The sequence below is a fragment of the Thrips palmi genome, unplaced genomic scaffold (genome assembly GCF_012932325.1).
Source record: "Thrips palmi isolate BJ-2018 unplaced genomic scaffold, TpBJ-2018v1 HiC_scaffold_10, whole genome shotgun sequence".
In the NCBI taxonomy this organism is placed as follows: Eukaryota; Metazoa; Arthropoda; class Insecta; order Thysanoptera; family Thripidae; genus Thrips; species Thrips palmi.
Window position 1 is genome coordinate 16,936,082 of NW_023144621.1, and position 12,641 is coordinate 16,948,722.

The window sequence follows — 12,641 nt, forward strand, 5'->3', positions numbered from 1 at the left end:
CCTGCCTCCGCCCTGCCCGTCGCCCTGCCCTGCGTTCGCGCTGCCCTGTGCGAGGCTAGGCTTTATCTGTCGGCCGCCACGACCCGCGAGAAAGTCCGCGACGCTCAGCGACGCTGGTCTACAAATCCGCCCGCGCAGCAGCGGCATGTTTCATCGAGATATCGATTTGACTCGAAAATCGAGGTTGGAACGACGGCCGTGTTCCGAATCAGCCTCCACCCCACCGCACGGTGGGCCAGAGGGCCGGTGGAGGCGGTCGAAAGCCCGGACGCGTTTTGAGCTCCAGAGTCGCTAAATGGGACTCGAACCTACCGTGTGACCCCACCAATGGATTGCTCGTTCGGACAGCGATCCATTGGTAGGGTCACACGTTCTGTTCTAGCCCCATTCAGCGACTCTGAGCTCAATACGCGTCCGGGATTTGGACCGCCCCCCTCCGGTCTTCTGGCCCACTGTGTGGACTTGCAGTGGAGCGTCCGCACGCTTCGCACGCGGCCGTCGGTGGCTGTCCGGGACTCGGTCCGGGACGACGGCGAGGACAGGCGCTGACAGGCGCAGATTGCTGACACGTCGTCGATGACTCGGCCAACATGTGTACTTAGGCCCGACGGACCGATTCCCAAGAGGCGTCTCGTCGCTCCGTCTCTGTCGCACTCATGGGCCGCGCCGTAGGCCCGCAGGGGTGCGAGAGAGACAGAGCGACCAAGCCGTGTAGGCTGGCGGGGACCGCGGGGACGCACCGCTATGACAGATCTCTCTCGGCTCACCTCGCACTCGCTGCACTCGCCTGCATGCGTAGTGCCCCCTCCCCCTTTCTCTCTCCCTCTCTCTCCCTCCCTCTCTCTCTCCCCTCCTCCTCTCTCCCTCTCTCTCTCTCCCTCTCTCTCCCTCTCTCTCTCTCCAGCTCCAGCCTGGAGCCCGCTCGAGTGCGCTGGAGTCGCGCAGGCTGGAATGCAGCGTCGTGCGATCCGGCCGGCAGGTCGGCCTGCTCGGCCTGCTCGGCCTGCTCGGTCCCGTCAGGTGCTGCTGCAGACTGAGCGTCGCTTTCGTCGCTCTGTCTCTCTCGCACCTGCAGGGGCCGCCCCATGAGTGCGAGGGAGACAGAGCGACGAAGACGACTCCTCGGGCTGCAGCAGCTGCAGATGGTGTGCCAGACAGGTGGGGCTGGCCGTGTCACTAGCCGCGGGACGGGGTGGGGGCGGGGAGGGAAAGAGAGGGAGAGAGAGAGGGGGGGATATACGGCCGCATAAGGACCACACCTCGCGCTCGGCTCTATGACTAGTTGGTGGACGCCCTGCCGTATCTCGCTCTCGCTCTTTTTCAATTGCTGGCCGACGTCGCGACACAATGCGGCGTGTTCATCTCTCTCTCCCTCTCCCTCTCTCGCGGGGCGCCGGGGTGAGAAATCGCGCGGGAGTTTTCCGCGGGCTGCTCCGGGGAGGGGAGGGAGGGGGTGGGACACTAGTGAAAGGCGGCAGGGGGCGTGCATGCATTATTGCGTGCGAAGCGTAATCCACTGAAAGCTGTGGTGGACAGACATACTCCACCTCGACCCGAATCGCGCTCATTCGATTGCGACTGAGCATGGACTTGTAACGCACGGTGGGCCAGAAGACCGGCGGAGGCGGCCAAAACTCTACACAAGTTTTGAGGTTTAGAGTCGCTAAATAGGACTAGAACTCAACGTGTGACCCCACCAATGGATTGCTCTTCGAACGCGAGTCCCATTTAGCGACTCTTGAGCTCAAAACGCGTCAAGAGTTTTGACCGCCCCCACCGGTCTTCTGGCCCACCGTGCACCGATGAAAGCTAAGCACTTCCTTGTTGATTCTGAAGGGTTGGGCACGCCCAGGACGAGTGAACGGCCCAACGGCCAGGCCAAAGGCTGCCAAAGGCCGCCTCGGTGGCGCCGTGGCCGAGGCCGTGGCGCTCCCACTACACTGGCGGGGGTTCGACGCGGAGCCGCGGAGCACGGGGGCGTCGGCGTGGCGTCGGCGCGCCGGGGGTGGGGCGTCGCGGCGGCGGGGGGCATCCCGCACGGGCGCCCCGCCCCGCCCCGCCCCGCGCGGTGTAGATATTTATCGGGCTAGCGGACTCCATAATGCATACGACGTGTCGCCGTCATAAGGTCTTTGCCCAGAAACCGGCTCTCATAGCGCGAGCTGAGCTGCGCGGGCTGCGCGAGGTGGCGGGGCGGGGCGGGGCGGTGCTAGCGCGGTGCGCGGCTTGGCGGGGCCCGGCCGGCCGGCCGGCGCGCGCGGCGTTGCCAGATGCTCCGAAAATGCCCCGCGTCGTTCAAAAGATGAACCAACCGGGCGCGGCTTCCAGCGCGGCCAGCGCTTCCAGCTCCAGCCCACTTCGCCTCGCCTCGCACAGTGGGCCAGAAGACCGGCGCAGGCGGCCAAAACTCTAGACGCGTTTTGAGAGAGTCGCTAAACAGGACTCGAACCGACAGTGTGACCCCACCAATGGATTCCTCGTTCGGAGAGCAGTCCATTGGTGGGATCACACGTTCGGTTCGAGTCCCATTTAGCGACTCTGGAGCTCAAAACGCGTCCGGGATTTGGGCCGCCTCCACCGGTCTTCTGGCAAATCCACTGTGCCTCGCGGTGCCTCCAGGCGGAACTTTGCTGGAAGCTGGCCGCGGCTCGGCCCGGCCCAGCCAGAGGCAGCCAGAGGCCCAGCCCGGCCCTGGAATGCCAGGCCATGCCAGGCCGCCAGTCCGCCGGTCCGGTCGGCCCACACGCCGCGTAGCCGCGTAGCCGCGTAGCGCAGCACCGCGCAGCGACGCGCGGCCAACTCCTCGCGAGGCATCGCGCTCCCGATCCAAACGCACACGCACACACACACACACACACACACTCACAGACGCGGCGCCAGGGCCAGGACGGACGGCGCCAAACAGAAAGCACTTGGGCACGCCGCCGTGGACTCTGGGGACTGTGGGCGCGTCCGAATGCCCAGAGGGCGCAGTGCTGCGCAATGCTGGCCGACTGGAGCGGCAGAGACAAGGACCGTCCGGACGGACGTGCCTCCGGACGCGCGGTGGCACTGCGGAACGTGAGACTCACCCGTGTCCATGGCGACGAGGGTGAGGATGTGCTCGGCCTGCGCCTCGCGGTCCAGCGCGCGCTGCAGCGTGATGTCGCCGGTGTTGGCGTCGATGCGGAAGAGGTCCGGGTCGCCCTCCTTGAGGAAGTAGCGCACCTGGCCGTTGAAGGGCGGCGAGTCGGCGTCGAAGGCGCGGACGCGCAGCACGAAGCCGTTGGGGGGCGGCACCACGCCCTCCACGACGTAGGCCAGGTAGGGCGAGTCCAGGAACGTGGGCGGGTTGTCGTTGATGTCGGCCACGTTGACGGCGATCACGGCCGTGTCGAAGCGGCCCGCGTCGCCGGCGCAGTCCTCGGCGCGCACCGTCAGCACGTAGCGCGCCTTGCGCTCGAAGTTGAGGTTCTTGGCGACGCGCACCGCGCCGCCGTCCTCGCTGATGGAGAAGTCCCGGTTGTCGTCGCCCGACCAGATGGAGTAACGCACGCGCCCGTTGTCGCCGTCGTCGAGGTCCGTGGCGGACACCAGCAGCACGCTGGTGCCGATGGACGCGTTCTCCGCCACCGTGGCCGAGTACTGCTTGGGGTCGAATACGGGGGAGTTGTCGTTCTCGTCGAGGACGCGCACCAGGACGTCGGCGGTGGTGGCGCGCGGCGGGTCGCCGCGGTCGCGGGCGGTGACGGTGATGCGGTACGCGGGCCGGGACTCGCGGTCCAGGCGGCCCGCCACCCGCAGCAGCCCGTCGGCCGCGCCGAGCGAGAACATGACGTCGTCGTCCTGGCTGGCACCCAGAGCCGCGCCGTCCGCGTCCACGGCCGCCACGGCGTCCAGGGAGTACTCCACGTAGCCGTTGCGGCCCTCGTCCTTGTCCACGGCCTTCACGGCCAGCAGCACCGTGCCCGGCGCCACGTTCTCGCCCACCGACGTCTCCGACGGCGTGATGAACTCCGGGGCGTTGTCGTTGACGTCGCGGACGGTGATGGACACCTGGAGCAGAGTCAAACACTTAGTCAAGTTCCCCCCGGACGGCTCTGCGTAAAGTAGCTTCGGGACTGTTTAGAAAACGCAACACGGGCGGAGGCAGGGTTCGAACCCGGGACCTACCTGAACAGTGGAGGAGAGGCGAGGGCTGGGCGGCTGGGCACTGTCCGTGGCCGTGACCACCAGGTTGTAGCTCGACTTGGCCTCGCGGTCCAGCGCGCGCCGCGTCAGGATGGTGCCGTTCGGGGACATGGAGAACTCGTCCGCGCCGTCGCCCGCCGTGATGGCGTACTCGATGCGCCCGTTGGCACCTGCGACGACAGAGACAGTCAGTACCACTGTGAAGAGACCGTACAGTGGGCCAGAGGACCGGAGGAGGCGGCCAAAACGCTAGACGCGTTTTGAGCTCCAGAGTCACTAAAAGGGACTCAAACCGAACGTGTGACCCCACCAGCGGATTCCTCGTTCGAAGAGCAATCCATCGGTGGGGTCACACGTTCGACTCGAGCCCTGTTTAGCTCCTCTGGAACTCAAAACGCGTCCGGGATTTGGGCCGCCTCCACCGGTCCTCTGGCCCACTGTGCGCCTGCACTGCGTAAGCCTCGTGTACTCACCCGAGTCCAGGTCGGTGGCGGAGACGGTCACCACGGAGGAGCCGGCGGTCACGTTCTCCCAGACCTCGTCCGAGTAGCTCATGGGGTCGAAGAGGGGCGCGTTGTCGTTCACGTCCAGCACGTTGATGAAGACCGTGAGCGTGGACGACAGCGAAGGCCGGCCCGCGTCCGCGGCCTGCACCACGAAGATGTAGTGCTGCACCTGGAACAGCGACACCACTCGTAAAGCACCGCACGCAAAGCACGCGAGGCGAAGCGAAGCACGCGGCGAGGTAAACCACGCGTTTTTCTCTTTCCTCTGCAACATTCCCCGTGCCCGATACACCATTTTCCCCGCAGTGGGCTTTACGCACGGAGTAAACGGACCACAAACGCCTCTAACAAGTTGCGAATGATCTTGGTTCGACTGGCTACCTTCCCTCTGGATCACGGGCATTTATTGAGCCGTCACTTTACGAAACTGAGACTGTCGCAATCGGCATGACCCCGGAGGTGCTCTGGAGGCAAGCGACTTTGTGGACGTGGACCGCGTGGGCGGTCCCTCGCGCTCCGAGTATCCACGGCGCCATGCTGCCCCACTGATAGCAGCAGCAACATTAGAGCCCCGCGGAGTGCCGCGGCTTGCCGAAGCCCCGGGCGAAACCGCGACTCCACGCTGACAGCCTGACAGCGTTACAGTGCTACGCCCCGTTGCGTCACTGCCTTATTTTGATTTGTATGTGCGTCGCGTCGTGGCGCGGCGTTGCGTGGCCCGCCCTGCCGTGCCGTGCCGCGCCGCGCCGTGCCCCGCGGGGTCCACACAGGGCGCTCGGCGGCCCCACGCAGGGCCCAGCAGGATCATTCCGAAAATTGCTCTCGTCGCTCTGTCTCTCTCGCACTGTCCCGCAGGGGTGCGAGAGAGACAGAGCGACGAGGCACTGCCGCCGACATGGCGGTGACCCCGCGCGTACAGTACCGCGCGAGACGACGTGACCCAGTTGATACACACTCTTTGCGCAAGTCGGATCCCGCGACAAATTCGAAGCTAAGTGCCCCGGCAGGCGGGCGACGCACATGGGCCAGAAGACCGGTGGAGGCGGCTAAAATTCTAGACGCGTTTTGAGCTCCAGAGTCGGTAAGCAGGACTCGAACCGAACGTGTGACCCCACCAATGGGTTGCTCTCCGAACGAGGAATTCATTGGTGGGGTCACATGTTCGGTTCGTGTCCTGTTTCGCGGCTGTGGAGCTCAAAACGCGTCTAGAACTTTTGCCGCCTCCGCCGGTCTTCTGGCCCACTGTGCGACGGTGTGGCGTCCAGAAGGCCCAGCACGCCCAGTAGCCGATAGAGACCGTCTGGCCGTCTTGGCTTGGCCTACATCCATACGCGCCGCGCAGTAACTCATGCCGGGCAGCAAATATAAATAACACTTTTGCGTGACAAAACAGCCTGCATAAATCTGGCGGGCGGGGCGCCACCGTCGCTCTGTCTCTCTCGCACCCGCACGGTGCGTCCCGTGAGTGCGAGAGAGACAGAGCGAGAGCGACATGCATCACGGCTTGTAGGCCGCGGGGCGATTCCGGACCGTGTCTCTCTCGCACCCCTGCGGGCCTGCGGGGCGCCCCGTGAGTGTGAGAGAGACAGAGCGACGCGGCCTGCAGGGGCGCTAATTGATTGGATACTGGGAAAAGGATTTCTCCAATGTCACTGGTCCCTTCATCAAGACGAAAGGCTACTTGAAGTCGTCCACGTCGTCGGCTTGCCTCATGCCCGACATGTCGCGGCGGCCCTGGCGGCTCTATGCGTGTCGCGGGGCGGGGCGGGGCGGGGCAGGGCGGGGCGGGGCGCCGCCGGACAAGTTGTCGGCCGAGACACGCCGCCGCCGTGCCGCCGCGCGAAATCAATAGGTAATTATGAGATGCTAGTGCGTTATTTTTAGCGCCGCTCTCAATGCAGGCGTGCAAGGGCGCGGCGGGCGGGGCGGGGTGCGGTGGGGTTGGGTAGGGTGTGGGGTGTGGTGGGTAGGGTGGGGCGGGGCGGGGCGGGGCGTGGTGGTGCGTGGGCCCCGCGGCGGCGCGCACCAACTCATTGAGAATGTAGCGAATACACACTCGAGATGGAGTTGCATTGGCGGCGCGCTTCGCAGAGTGGTGGAGCGGTTCGCCTCAAAGCCCGCGGCCTACGCGTCTCGCCGTCGCGTCGCCACTGCAAGTGCCGCGGACTGCGAGGACGCCGAGTCACTTCGACTCTAGACGCGTTTTGAGCTCAAGAGTCGCTAAATGGAACTCGAACCGAGCGACTGACCCCACCAATGGATCGCTCACCGAACGAGGAATCCATTCGTGGGGTCATACGTTCGGTTCGAGTCCCATTTAGCGACGCTGGAGCTCAAAACACGTCCGTGATTTTGACCGCCTCGGGTCTTCTGGTCCACCGTGAGACAGTGGAGTCGCCGAGTCCCGCCAAAGTCGCGGCCGCACCGCACGCACACTGTGGGGCATGGCACGGCGCGGCGGGGCTCCTTTCCCCTTTTTACGAGGCGCAGTGAATGTAATCTAATTAAAACTACCGCCTTTACCCATCGAACGGCTTGGCGCGCCGGCGGGGGAGGGGAGGGGGCGGGGGCAACCTCACGACTCGCATCTCACGTCGGCATCAGACGCCGCACAGTCTATACACGCTCCCCCCTCCCCCTCCTTCTAGTCCGCGCTGCATAGATAGTATACCAATCCCAAGTGGAGTTGTGGCGAGGAGGCCCCCCTCCCCCCATCCCCCTGTCCACGCCGTGTCGCCAGTGTAGGGGAACAGGGGAAACCGAGCGAGGGAAACACAGCCAGCAGAGGGACGGCGAAAGGTTGAGACTAGGCGACCAAAAGTATGGTTGTAAAATTACTGATGGTTTGTGGAAACTTTTTGAGCAGATGAACAACAACAACAACAACATAGGTCGTTCTTCCAATAAACACCATGCTGCTCCACGATCAAACTATTAGCATGCTAGTGATTTGTTGCTGGGGATGGACTAGGGTTCAGTTTCCCCGTCCTTCACACCGCGTTTCAAGGAGCCGACTTGCAAAGAGAAAAAATAAATTTAAAAACAACAAAAAACAATGTTATCGGGTGGCGCAGGAGCGGCAGGAGCGCACATGCACCAATTTTGTAATGACTTGATTGCAGTTCGCCCGGGAAAGAAGCAGCAGCTATGAAGGGACAAAGAAAAAAAAGGGGAAAAATGGACTCATCCGTCTAAAGATGGAAGCAAGCAGCCATTTTGTTCCGAGCCGGCCAGACGGGCCCTTTGCTTTCCTTCGGGGAGGATCCTTACGACGGTGCGTAAATCACTGACCATCGAACGCAACTACCAAAGTCAGGTGGGACCCAGCGAATATACGCCTTTTTGTCTGGCGTCCACCGAAATCAGAATAGCATCCAAACCAACCGCGTGTGCCAGAAGACCGGCGCAGGTGGCCAAAACTCTAGACGCGTTTTGAGCTCCGGAGTCGCTGCATGGGACTCAAACCGAACTTGTGACACCACCAATGGATTGCTCTCCGAACGAGGAATCCATTGGTGGGGTCACACGTTCGGTTCGAGTCCCGTTTAGCGACTCTGGAGCTCAAAACGCGTCCGGGGTTTTGACCGCCTCCATCGGTCTTCTGGCCCACTGTGCGCCGCTCCGTTATTCCAATCGAAGACCAAATTCCTCCCAGAAAGGAATTATATTAGTGCGAGGGTGCGTAAAATGTAACGGTCAAGTTTAGTGCCGACGGCGCCGTCTCTCTCGCACTCGTGGGGCGTCCGGCAAGGGTGCGAGAGAGACGGCGCGACGTGTTCGGAATGGGACTACCGGGCGAGTAGTAAAACCGAGTAGGACAGCGAAGATAAGCGCAGCCAAGCACCGCGCACCGCGTCCCGGGGGACACAAAGGAAAGCACTTTTTACGACCCAACGAGAGTAGAAACTAGTGTGCCTGCACGGCCGCTGCCTCCTTGCACTGCTTGCACTGCTTGCACTCACAACTCCACTTTCTTTCAATGTATCTTTCATTAAAATTTCCCTCAAATTTCATCTCGCCCCCTAGCTCACCCACTGTGGACTTGATGTTTCCAGGACGCGGCTAAAGTGAACGCGAACGCGACCGCCGCCAGTTCAAAAACACGGTTCAAACGGGTTCTTTGGCGCCACCGTGACGCCGGGACGCCGCGACGCCACAGGGCCACTCCCCTCAGCAGGGGCTTACAGTGTAGTGAAGTGTCCCCGGCCGTTCCATATTCACTATCGGCTCGTAAAAGCGCGGACGCTCTGTCTCCCTCGCACTCACGGGGCGTCCCGTGCAGGTGCGAGAGAGATGGAGCGACCGAGACGACTCTCGGCCCGTACCGTTGTCCACATCGTCCGCCGGACCGACCGGCGTGGACCGACGCACCGCGCGACGATCAGGGCGTCACCGCGGGACGCTCCGGCCAGGACGCACTCCTTAGGATCCTCTGTCACTCTCGCACCCTTGCGGGACGCTCCATGAGTGCGAGAGAGACAGAGTGACGAGAGCAGAGCTCGGAATCAGCCTTCAGAGGAAGAGATTTGGGAATACCCCCCCCCCCCACACACACACACAGAACAAAAAAAGTTCAGCCGGCTGGTGTTCGAACCAGCGACCCTGGGACTCACCTCCTCGTAGTCCAGCCTCGCGGCCAGCGTGAAGACGCCGGTCTGGGGGTGCAGGGCGAACACGTCGTTGGCCCAGTCCGAGACCACGGAGTACGACACCAGCCCGTTGGGGCCCTCGTCCAGGTCCTTGGCCGACACCTGCCCCACCCGGGAGCCGCGGTGCGCGTCCTCGCGCACCTCCATCGAGTACGCCCACTGCGAGAACACGGGCGGGTTGTCGTTCGAGTCCGTGACCTGGGGGGAAAAACAGAGCAGGATGATTATAACAACACCTAGGCAAAATAGAACTGCTGCCCCGTGGGCTGTTCCCCCCTCCCCGCTCCGAGGAGCAATTACGAGTTCACAAAAGGAAAGGAATGCCGGGCGATTGCAACGTCCCTCCGAGCTATCGTTGACCGCAGGCGGCACGGGCCGGCGCGGCCAGGGCGCGGCGCGCGGCCATAGGGCCGAGTGCAGCCGAGTCCAAAGGTGAGGCGGAGCGACTGTGAGTCCGCCTGGACGCCCGGCAAGGCGGCCGCTACAAAGTCACCCAGTCGCCCGCAATCTGCGAGGGAAAGACTGCTCTGCGGACGGTGGAACCAGAGGAACGCAAAACGGGCCTATCTGCACGGGTCTAAAAGGGCAGGCCTACGGGAAGGAAACAAAAAAAAACCTTCTTCTCAAGTTTGACGTTTGCATGGATTTCCAAAAATCTCTTCTTCTTTTCTCTGCAAGTGCACGAACTTTTTAAAATGTTCCTCCATCAGAGTCAACTGTAAAATCTTCCTTCTTCCCACATTTTTTTTTCAGTTTCTTTCCCTAAGCGGCCTGCGTAAGCGTGCTGTTGCCAAGCAAGCAAATCGCGTTCAGTTCGTCGCAAAGCACGACCTGTCCAGCGTTTGGGGAAAGCCGCCATGGGGGAGGGGAGGCGAGGGGGAGGGGAGGGGGGCCAATGACAGCGCGCCTCATGATCCACGGCCAAATGTACAAGGCTCGTGGCGCCGGCGGCTCGGCAGGGGGCTTTTGGAGGGGAGGGGGGCGCCTCCCCCTCTTCCAGTGATTTCGTGACTCAACGACAAATTCACCCTGAGAGCCCGCCTGCGGACTGACCCAGCCAACCAGCGACGAAAAAAAGAGATGTAGAGAATGTGGGGTATTCGAAGGCAGGGCCCGGGGCGGCTCACAGAAGGAGGCGGCCAAAACTCTAGACGCGTTTTGGTCCCCAGAGTCACTAAATAGGACTCGAACCGAGCGTGTGACCCCACCAATGGATTCCCCGTTTAGAGGGCAATCCATTGGTGGGGTCACACGCTCGGTTCCTGTTGAGCGACTCTGGAGCTCAAAACGCGTCTGGGATTTCGACCGCCACAGGCGGCCTTCCGGCCCACTGCATGGCCCAGGGCTTACCTGGATGGTGACGTAGGCGTCGGTGGTCTGCACGCCGTCAGAGGCGCGGACGAGCAGCCGGTACGCGTCCTGGGCCTCCCGGTCGAGCGCGTCGCGCAGCCGGATGACCCCGGTGCGCGCGTCCAGGGTGAAGGGCGAGGACGCCGTCGAGGACGCCGTCGAGGACGCCGTCGAGGCCGTGGCGTCCTCCACCAGGGCGTAGGACAGCTCGCCGATGGAGTCCGCGTCGGTGGCGGCCAGGGTGGCGACGGCCTGGCCGACGGCCAGCTCCTCGGACACCAGGAAGCTGAGCGGCGAGCCGCGGAACGACGGCGGAGAGTCGTTGCGGTCCAGGACGGCGACGGTCACCTGCAAACAGCAACAACAGCAGCGTGAACCTCCGGTCGAAAATCGGGCGCCGCCGCCGCCACATGCAGCAGTACAAACAAAAACAAAAACAAATCCACGTTTTGGCGCGGCAGGCTGCTGCATATCCGGTACGTCCGCGCGGCAAATTTATAGCAAGTTCGCGGGGCCGGGCCGTGCCGTGCCGTGCCGCGCGCCCTCCTTCGACGGGATAACAAACCCGCGGCCAGTTGCCTCGGCACGGCACGCCACGGCACGCCACGGCGCGGCACTGTCCGTCTCGAATAGGAAACTGGTTCAAATAAGAGATCCCATAAAACTTGTTCGTGTCGGCATCTCGTCGTCTCGCCGTCTCGTCTCGTCGACTCGCAGTGCAGTCGCGCACTCCGTCCTCGCAGTGCAGTGCAGTGCTCACTCTCGCGAGCACACTGCCAGGCAGCCCCCATCCTCTCTCTCTCTCTCTCTCTCTCTCTCCTCTCTCTCTCTCTCTCTCTCTCTCTCTCTCGACGCGAAGGGTCATCCACGTGTTGCATAGGCGAGCGGTAAAAACCTCATGGAAATTGCCCTTGTCACACCGTCGGCACGAACGTGACTGCCCCACCGCCTTTTACCGTGGGTCCTCCGATCCGCGAACGTTTCAGTGCGTGTGTGTGTGTGCGCGCGTGTGTGCGTGTGTGTGTGTGCGCGCGTGTGTGTGTGTGTGTGTGTGTGTCGGCGTGTGAGTGTGTCTCTCTGGAAATGTGCTGCCTCATGTCCATCTCGATCTCACGCTCATTTCTGATCGGATGCGTGCCCCGTCCTGTCCGCCCCCTCCCCCCTTCTCCCCTCCCCCTCTCCCCCGCGAGCTCTCAATCCCCTCCCTTCCATCTTTCCATTCCGCCTCTACTAGCCACGCCTCAACCGATATTAGAACCGTAGTACTCCCGAAACGGGTCGAAAATAAAAGAGTCACACAAAAGACGCGCCTAAGTTGTTCCAAAACACGGTTTCCCTTACATCAACTTTCCGACCACGAGCCTACCTGCACACTTGCAACCGTAGAGAAAATGTTCGTTCGAAAATGGTTATTTTTGGTTACTTTGACTCAGAAATCAAACTGGCAATCATTCGCACAACTACGCGAAATTTGACCGATTTCTTCTTCGTTTAATTCGACTATTTAAGAGTGTGTCTGCGGGGGCGCCTCCTGAGATTCGACGCGGAATGTTTGCCCGTCTGTCCCGCGTCAGCTCAGCGTAACCTCAAATCTGACGCCCCCCCCCCTTTCTACCCACATACCAAACCGGCATCCCTCGTCATGCGGAATCGTTTCACGATTTTGTTTGACATAGCTTTTATTACTTTGCAGTTATGAGGCGAATTGGAAAACACGAAGGATCTTCGCAGAGAGCGGTGTGAATGTTAGCGAGACAAGTAGGCAGACGGACGGACCGGGCGAACGGACAGACGGACAGACAGACAGACAGACAGACAGACAGACAGACAGACAGACAAGCAGACAGCTGCAGGAATGACAGGCCCCCGGGCAGCGAGGGTCTTCTCGGTTTCGAATTAAAAGTAATGAACAAATCATAAAATGTTGGCGAAAAATGAATAGAAATAAACCCTCGGGGCAAGATGC

At 62.0% G+C, this 12,641-nt stretch overlaps 1 protein-coding gene across 1 annotated transcript in view; it reads right to left on the reverse strand.

Moving 5' to 3' along the window:
• The window catches only part of LOC117645758 (cadherin-related tumor suppressor), a 29,467-nt gene extending 17,148 nt beyond the window's left edge, over positions 1 to 12,319 (reverse strand). Inside the window, exons 1-8 of the mRNA XM_034386158.1 lie at positions 12,299 to 12,319; positions 10,868 to 11,023; positions 10,676 to 10,825; positions 9,290 to 9,523; positions 4,644 to 4,845; positions 4,153 to 4,340; positions 3,874 to 4,035; positions 3,072 to 3,825 (exon numbers count right to left, since the gene is read on the reverse strand). Coding sequence (XP_034242049.1) covers positions 3,072 to 3,825; positions 3,874 to 4,035; positions 4,153 to 4,340; positions 4,644 to 4,845; positions 9,290 to 9,523; positions 10,676 to 10,825; positions 10,868 to 11,023; positions 12,299 to 12,319 — 1,867 coding nt within the window. The remainder of the gene's footprint in view (positions 1 to 3,071; positions 3,826 to 3,873; positions 4,036 to 4,152; positions 4,341 to 4,643; positions 4,846 to 9,289; positions 9,524 to 10,675; positions 10,826 to 10,867; positions 11,024 to 12,298) is intronic.
• Between the last annotated feature and the right edge of the window lie 322 nt (positions 12,320 to 12,641).